Here is a 9,097-nt window from a genome sequence, read left to right on the forward strand (position 1 = left end):
CTAATTTTAGTCCATTGATCCTAGGAATTAGTTTATTGAACAGATTTAGTATGAAAGTCAAAATTCTCAAAATTTGTTTAAAAAAAAAAAAAAGATTAACAGAAATAAACCAACAAAAAGAAAAAAAGTGAAATTTTTTAAAACCAAGTCACCTAACTTGTATTCACCAGTAATTAATTCAACTGCACCTATAATCTAGACACATTTGTTTGGACAGATTTGTAAATAATCAGTTAATGTAGAAGCCAACCTGTTGCAACAACACCAGGGCCTCAGCAGTGGCCGTTGCTTTGACCTCTAATCCTTCTGTTAAAGAGAAAACACATAAAATGAAGAATTATTTAAGCTAATAAATGTGTGTTTTCATTTTTAGTGGGAGGAAAAGAATGTTTTTTACCTGTGTCTGAGGCCATGTTTACTGAGATACCTCCTTGTTTTCAGTGTTTTAAAGCTAGTCCCTTGGTATATGTCAAAGCTGTTCCAGGTGTTTCACATTTTCCTAATTGCTGCTAAGGATATTTTTGATAATGATAATTCTTTGTTCATTTTTTTCATCAGTTTGATATATGTTCAATGTTTAAATATTACTGCTTCAATCATTAATATGTATTCATTTAAGTGTAGTCATATTTGAGTAATTTTGGATCCGATTTTGAATCACGATGCTTTGGCCCTTTAAAGAGATCTTGGGTCTATCAGTGGGTGGAGCTTACACTGCTACTGTTTGATGTGATTGGTCTACTATCTAATTAGGCATCTGACATTATTTTGTGGTTTCTATCAACTGCAAAGAATTCAGTATATGTTTTAAAAAAAGCTAAATAATTACTTGTTTTTATTAACTAAAAAATAAATTTTCCAATTTAAGTTATCCATATTTAATTGTTTGCCTCGTAATATTTTATATATCATATGTATTATATCATATCATATATATATATATATATATATATATATATATATATATATATATATATATATATATCTTATATATCATATTTTAAAATCAGATACATCCAGCTGTTTACTTATTTCCAGGGAAAATTATCACATATATCCAGAGAATTAAATATATTTGTTTACATAATTTATTTAAATTGTATTTCCTGTACGATAAAAAAAAAGAAAAGAAAAAAAGACGAGATCTAATATTAATCATAGAGGTAATTTTATGAACCATCGTACGTATTTCGTTGTTTTTGGCCTAAATCGGCACTTATACCTTTAAAGCGTCATCAGTTATCGGTGCAACCCGGAAGTGTTATCTCATTGCGTCAGGCAACAACATGCTTCTGATAGGGGGGAAATCACTCCCGTGTTTCAGCTGAGTTTGATTTTATGAGTTTGTTTGGGTTTGTCGCTGGGTTGATCAAATTCAGAGGATCTCATAGTTCAGCTCGTCTTCTCGGAACCGACATGTGTAAAGAACCAAAGACCAGACTGTTCCGTTTGTCGCCGCCAAACTCCAACGGGGCTTCGGTTCCTCAGGAGACCCAGACAGGTACCGGTCACAGCCAGAATCAGTCCTGGTCGGTGTATGGACACAGGTAGCTGTGGGTGCGCTTCCTAAAACACGCTGTAGCTCTTTGGAAGTTAAACACTCATTTCTCTTATAATGACCAGTGTTTTCAATCAGGCATAGAAATCAACATACACCCAAGAGATGAACTGTAGTGTAGATCATTAGTGTTTCTGTAGACACCCGGTGTCTCCATACTTTTTCATTTCCAAACCGATATTGCAGCTTTTGTGCCGATATTGACTGATATCACCATGAATCATACAGTTTTATTACTTATTTATAGTGTGGAATGATATAAAATGTTTGAACAATTGATATTTCTCCAAAAGATAACAGGTATGAACAGGTATGAGAACAACAAACCCATCTCTAATTGCCAAAGAGATACAAGATACATAAACTTTAAATAAAAGCAGATGGATGCAGTGTTTTTTTGCAGATATTCACTTTTTGTCTGATTTTCGATATCAGTCTCGGTTCTGTGAATCCCTTGTGTTTACTTATGTGCACTTATATACTTCTTCTTCTAAAAAAATAAATAAACTGCTCCACATAATATGCACTTGGTAAAAAAAAAAAAAAAAAAACTGCTCCACATAATATGCACTTGGTTGGATATCTGATCCAGCTAATTAGTCAACATAAGAGCTGATATCCGTTCCAGGTATTGGATCGGTGCAGCTCTGCTCACTACCATCAGTACAAATAGGATGGATCCTTGCTTTTATGTTGTCCTGACTCCAGATTTGATGCTTATCATTTGAATGTTGCTGCTAAGATTGAGATTCAATATTTGGTTTAAACATTTTCCAACATGCAGTTGGATAGTTTTGCTCTATGTTTAAACAAGTAGTGGCCCCAACTGTAGACTGTTGCTGCTTTGACCTTTCTTCGTTTGCTTCGACATCTTGTGTAGAGATGGTATTGTGCATGCTTTGATTGATCATGTCAAACCAGGAGGCCCTCTGACCTCTGTTATAATCAAGGCCTTTGTCGGCTTAATAACAAGTACATTCAGTACCTGCTTCAAGGGGGTTATTTTCAAAAGGTACTTCTGATAAAACACTTCATTGGAACACTTAAATTCCAAGAAACATTTAATTTTAAAAGGACATGAAATGCTGTTGTTAATCATATTACAGGGGTTTCTACATTAAGTTGTAGATGTTAATGGCTGTAGGCATGAAGGATCTCCTGTAGCAGTTTCTCACAGCGATTTTGGAGAAGCCTCTGACTGAAAACTATTGTTTCTCGACAGTCTGATGAGGAGATGGTAGCCCCATTTACACTGCCCTCTGAAAACCGATCCATGACAAGCTTGGTTCCTTATGATAATTTACCACCACGCTTGTGTGGTTCCTTGACTCCTAGTGATGATCTTCTACTACTGCTCTCTAGAAGTAAACAACAAATCAACATGGCGGCACCCATAACCTTCAGGAACTTTGGTTATAATTGTGATATTTCGTTGTTCGCCGAGAGTCAAGCGAAGAAGACAGCCTTTGCTGAATTTTCTTGACAGATTTGGCTTTTGGGAAGTGGATACGACAAACGATAGTCTAATCAGGACTTACAGATGCAGGAAACAATGACAGACGTTGAGGTTCATCACACTGCTAAGCAGAATCATCACTGGAAATCGTGTGGCACGGTCGGGAAGCTAGTATGTTTATGAATGTCTGAAATTTAATCATTACAGAGGCTGACTGCAAGGAGATGACGTGGTCTGCTCGTGCACTGTTTGTCATCTATGATCCGAGCCAGAACTGAACTGCGCAGAGCACTACTGATGAACTAGTACCAGTTTAGCACGGTTCGGTTGTGACAGGCGCAGTCCAGTTCGGTTTTGCGTGGCATTTACACTCAATATTTACCTCGGTTACTGTGCTTGGACCGATCTCTGCACTGTTTCAAAAAGGTAGTTTAAATGGGGTTTATGTCATGTATTTGTTCTACCCAGCCCCTGAAAGCAGGTGAGTCTAATCTGCAAAGTGAATTAACCTTTGCAGATTGAACTACCCTGGTTCAGTGGCTGGGAAGATCAAATATGAAACTTAGAGATTACTTGCTGACTTCAGATCCCCCATCTCTGATGTGATGTCCTCAGTAATGTCCATAATGACCTTCATTTTATGAAGAATTCTCCATACGCTCTTCCAGAACAGAGCCTTCTTCATCATCCTGTTAGATGTGTCTCCACAGCAGACCTGTGGTAGATAAGCACCATCTTGCTGCAATAACCTGAGCTTCCAGTCTTCTCTGCTTTCTGTTTGAGATGCAACTGTGAAGCCGTCTACAAGAAAAGACGGAGTACAACTCAGCTCTTACTTAGAAAAATCAATCATTTAAAAATGTTACTTTCTTGGTTATAAGGAAACCTCAATAATTGAAGTTTTAATTCGACATGCACCGATCCAGTCTGATACCGATACATGGTCTAAGCGTTTTGGCCGATATCTGACACAATGTGATACTACTGTTGAATGAAATACCCGTATACCTTTTGATGTTAGTAAAGGCACCAGCCTTGACATAAACATTGTTGTACAAAAAAGGTAAGAAATGTAAACGGACAAATATAATCACTGCTGTGATTGCACTGCGTGATGTGATCAGCATTGAAATCATGAAATTGAATTCAACAGATCACTGTAACTGTACTGCTGTGTATGATATTCTGATATAAAAGAATTAAAATGACAGGATCAGAAAGGCTCGGCATATTTCATCCGCTATCTGATCCATCTACTGGAGCTGATATCCGATCAGAGTATGTCAATATATTGTGTAATTTCTTATTCCATGCTAAAAACATTGTTGGGGTGTATTCATCTGTTGTTGTTTTTATGGTCATTAGATCCTATATAAAGAACATACAATATTCACCTGCAGAAGCCCCACATTTGCAACCTTTTCACCAGAACTATACATCCTATTGATTTTGCTTGTTTTCAATATTTTTTCCCTCAATCCTCAGATAATTCGGAAATCCTGAGCTGCACAGTGAAGGCTTTAAAGGATGGTCACGTTGTTGCCGTGCCCACAGACACCATTTACGGCCTGGCATGCTTGGCCCAAAACTCTGAGGCTGTCAAAAAAATCTATGAAATCAAAGAAAGGAACGGACAGAAGCCGCTGGCGATTTGTGTGGGAGAAATTCAGGAGATCTATCAGTGAGTGTGCTTTCATTAGACTTTGTCGCTTTGTGTTCTGTTTTTGTACAGATGAAGTCACTCTGTGATCAGTTCAGTCTTTAAATGTGTAGAGAATCCTGAATGTCTCGTTTCCTGAGCAGGTACTGTAAGGTGAAGGTGAAAGAGGAGCTTCTGAGGGATCTGCTGCCTGGCCCCGTCACTCTGGTGTTGGAAAGGTCTGAAGAGCTGAACAGAAACCTCAATCCTTTCACATCAGTACGTTTCCTTCTTTAATTGGACAATTTCAACCAAATCAGAAGTCCTGTTTCTTTATAGGCAGTCAGCTGTTTTTATTTTTTCCTGTAGCTCGTAGGCGTTCGTATCCCTGATCATCCCTTTATGAGGAGCCTTTGCCAGATGTGTGAGGAACCTTTGGCTCTGACCAGCGCCAACATCAGCTCCCAGACAAGCACACTGGTGGTACAGGTAAGTCTCAGAACCAAAGTGTGGATCTAAACACGGTGCAATGTTTGCTAAGCAGAATGTGTGTGTTTCCCCTGATAAAGGAGTTTGAGGAGCTCTGGTCTAAGCTAGCAGTGGTGGTGGACGGAGGACCAATAAGAGACCAGAGCCGGCAGGGGTCAACAGTGGTCGACCTGTCAGTGCTTGGTAAATACCGGGTCATCAGACCGGGCTGGTAAGTTTCAATCAGGTGCTGATGTTTGGTGGGATTTTCATACAGGGAGGCATCTAAAGGCGTCACTTTTCTTGTAATCCTTCTTAAATGTTGCAGACAGACGAATGTGTTATCAGATTTATTAGCCTCCCCACTTTAGCCTCCTTTTACCAAGAAGGCAGCTCTCTCCATGAATGTTAACCTCCTTCTCTAATCCCCATCACAGCCCCTAAACGTAACCTAGAATATCTGTGGTGGGCTTGAAGAGACAACCTCTACCAGACGTCTGCAACATTTACAGTCCGAAGAGCCGTTTTTGACCTCAGTCCAGCTTATAAAACTTGTTATGAGCCGCAAACATCAATGGCCTTTTCAAAAAGAAGTAAAAAATCCATTATATTTAAAAAATATCTTCCACAAGAGATTAGTCCTTTGTTAAATTACCACTGTCTGAATTCAATAAATATATTTTCAGTAGGTAGCTGAAATTTGTGAAAAAAATGTCCCCCCCCTTAAAAATATCTAAAATATATATTTCTGTTATGCTTAATTTCAAGTTATTTTGGAAATTCAATACAATAATTCAATGGGAAAAGTGCTAAACCCAGCATTTGTTATGTCATCTATATAAGGGAATTGTTATTGCCCAGTGTCTAAAGAGGCATAGGTTGCAGATGCCTGATTTAAACTGAATAAAGCACTTGATCAGCCAGTCTGGGGTCCTGAGATCCACTTTAGAAATTCAACTAAACAATAACTATTACATTTAACATGCTTAAAGAAAAAAAAAAACTGCTTCACTTAAAAATAAACAAAACTGGAAACTATACTTATTGATGATCAAACCTAAGTTAAACTGATTTTGAAGAAATTAGGGATGCACGATATTGGGATTTTGGCCGATATCAGATATGCCGATATTTTAAAACTCATGTAGCCAATAAACGATACCGATGTTAAAGCTGGACAAAAATAAGTAGTCATTGAAAATAGCAGTTTTGTTATCCATTTCTGACACTTTGAAAAATAATATACTCAAATATATTTTCATATGCTGATATCAAATAGATTTTTAAAAACGTGGTATCGATCTATTTTACTTTCAAAATCTCGTGAAATTTCATCGTTCTGTTACAAACTCTCGTGATATTTTGCAAATTCTTGTGAGATTTTGTTAATAAAATAGATCGATACCGCGTCAATATATCAACATATAAAAATATGGCAAAATTTCGTGAGATTTTGGGTGATTTCGTAGCAAAACGATGACATATAGCAACATTTCATTAGTAAAAGATTGATATGGTGTTTTTAAATGGCAGTATATCAGCATTTGAAGATATTATGATATTTTAATGTATCAATATTTTGTCTTTAGAAATTTTTAAGTCTGTAAAAAAGAAGTTTTGAGGAAGAAGAAGAAGAAGTAATATATATATATTTTTTTTTTTAGACTTTAAAAACTCAGAAGCTGATCAAATATCGGGTAAATATCGGTGGGGTGGCCGATGTCCGATATTCAGTTTTAAGGCCGATACAGGCCGATACCGATAGGGGGCCGATTATATCGTGCATCCCTAGAAGAAATGTTTGTATACTAAGCCAATAGTTTGGGTCATGAACTTTAGTACCATTTTGTGGGTGAAATGCTGAAATGTTTTGGAACCTCTGGATTAAAGAGCCTCTATATACTGGAACTTTAGGAAATGTTTTAGGGGAAGGTTAGCTGCTTTCCTGCTGCCAAAAGTTTAGGGATTCTAATAATTCTGCCACTGGAGATGATATATTTTTTATACGTGTTTTGTTCTTTTTAGTAAATTCTTCAAATTAAAGGTTGATATTTTCAGTTTCATTCATGTGAGAACTTACTACTGCTGTTTTTGACTGTACTGGGGTGGTTATAAATGTCCACAGGGCTGCTAATTATAGAATAACCAGGAATTGTGTTATTCTAGGTAATGACTATTTTGAAATGTTTAGAAAAGTTATTTCTAAGGGGAATGAGCAAAGCTTCAGAATTGTAAAACTTAAGGTTTAAAGCAAAAAAAACAACTTTTTTTTAATAAAGTGTTTAATTTTATACAATAATAAGACTTTGCAGTGGAACTTATTCTACTTTTTTATAAGCATCCACCTGCTGGGGATCACTCTTATATGCTCCTTAAACTAAACAGGCTCTGATTCTGATTATCTCAATAAACGTTAAAAAGACATATTATAATCGGCAGGTTTGCATTAATTTTGTCATATGAACCAAGCCTCAATTTGCGACAGGCTTCCAACAAAAGCCTGCCAGCTGGGATTAAATACCACAGAGTCAGCTCGTCACATTGCGTTTGTTTTTGCTTCCCTGACTGAGCTCCAGCGCCGTCCCCCTTCTTCCCCAAACCTCCAATGTTCCTTATGAAATAGACTTTGTGTGTTAAACCAGAAATGACCCTAATTCTGTTTTCAGTGCCCTTTCTGCAACGGTTGACGTGTTGAAGCACAAATATGGACTGTCAGACTACTCGGGGGAGGAATGACCTTTAAACCCCACGCACTCCAAACGCACACTAAGACGCACGGTCAGCTCTAACCCAGAGATATTCAGGAAGGCAAGAAGGGAAGAACTGGACATTCCCGTGGAAAAACAAACTAATGACAGAAACACAGAAGGAAAAGTGCTGTCAGAATCTTCTCATACTTCTGTTTCTTTGTGAGGTAACTTTTATATTTTTTTGCTGTAATTTTATTCAAGGGGTTGATCAGAGGTTCAGGCTGTTTTTGTTCAGTCAATTCAGACATAGCATAAACAAGCCGAGTTTGTAATATTTTGTTTTTAAAGCTCTTTGTGTTTATAATGTGCCTGAATTATCCTTTATAACAATGCAAAGGGTTAAACTTTAATTAACTGTATTTTGTTACCTAGCATCAGTTATTTTCTTTATACTGTAAAGTTTGAGACTCCTGCTGCATCTCATTATTTTAATTAGAAATAAAAGGTCCTAATATAAATAAATATATATACATATCCATCTGCATTCTTGCATTTTCAATAAGAGCTGTTTTTTTTTTCTCCTTTATCTTAAATCCGTGATCTATCTCTGCTTAATGTACTATAATAAATTTTATTTTTACGTTTACGTTTTGTATTAAAGACGTTCGGAGGCTTTCTTACTCTCAATTAAAAAAAAACAACAAAAAAAACACAGCTGGTAATAAGGTGTGGATTTCCACTGCAGGTTTTCACAAAATACAATGTTTTATTTAGGCCTCCTTCCATTGAAATTCCAAGAATTAAACCAAATAACATTCAGCAGATTTCAATATTGATTATGTATATACACTGCTCAAGCAAAAGTATAAAGGGAACATGTAAACAGGACAATATAACTTAATTTAAATCAAACTTATGGGAAATCAAACTGTCCATTAAAAAAGTAATCAATTTCACAGGCTGTAATGAAAATGGAATAGACAACAGGTGGAAATTATTGGCGATTGGCAAAGCACACTAAATAAAGGAGGGGTTCTGCAGATGGGGACCACAGACCACCAGTCAGTACCTATGCTTCCTGGCTGACTTTTTTTCGTCACTTTTGAATGTTGATGGTGCTTTGACACTTGTGGTAGCATGAGACTGACTCTACAACCCACAAGTAGTAGTGCTGCTCCTCTGGGATGGTACATCATTGTCAGCTTAGTGTCCAGAGGGTGGAGGCGCTACCAGGAGACTGGCCAGTACACCAGCAGATATGGAGGAGGCAGTAGGAGGGCAACAAC

At 37.0% G+C, this 9,097-nt stretch overlaps 1 protein-coding gene across 1 annotated transcript; it reads left to right on the forward strand.

Annotated features, from left to right (window-relative positions):
* The first annotated feature begins 1,264 nt into the window (after positions 1-1,264).
* Positions 1,265-8,364, forward strand: yrdc (yrdC N(6)-threonylcarbamoyltransferase domain containing). The gene is made up of 6 exons (XM_015374823.1): positions 1,265-1,501; positions 4,500-4,695; positions 4,818-4,932; positions 5,023-5,142; positions 5,223-5,353; positions 7,788-8,364. Exons 1-6 carry the CDS (start codon positions 1,339-1,341, stop codon positions 7,855-7,857), a joined length of 795 nt encoding a protein of 264 aa, XP_015230309.1. The 5' UTR covers positions 1,265-1,338; the 3' UTR covers positions 7,858-8,364.
* The last annotated feature ends 733 nt before the right edge of the window (positions 8,365-9,097 follow it).

The sequence above is a fragment of the Cyprinodon variegatus genome, unplaced genomic scaffold (genome assembly GCF_000732505.1).
Source record: "Cyprinodon variegatus isolate N-32 unplaced genomic scaffold, C_variegatus-1.0 Scaffold6, whole genome shotgun sequence".
NCBI classification, from domain to species: Eukaryota; Metazoa; Chordata; class Actinopteri; order Cyprinodontiformes; family Cyprinodontidae; genus Cyprinodon; species Cyprinodon variegatus.

Coding starts and splice junctions, on each gene's coding strand:
- yrdc (XM_015374823.1), top strand. CDS start 1,339: ATGAGTTTGTTTGGGTTTGTCGCTGGGTTGATCAAATTCAGAGGATCT. Junction 4,933..5,022: donor ACCTCAATCCTTTCACATCA/GTACGTTTCCTT, acceptor TTTTTCCTGTAG/CTCGTAGGCGTTCGTATCCC. Junction 5,143..5,222: donor CAAGCACACTGGTGGTACAG/GTAAGTCTCAGA, acceptor CCCCTGATAAAG/GAGTTTGAGGAGCTCTGGTC.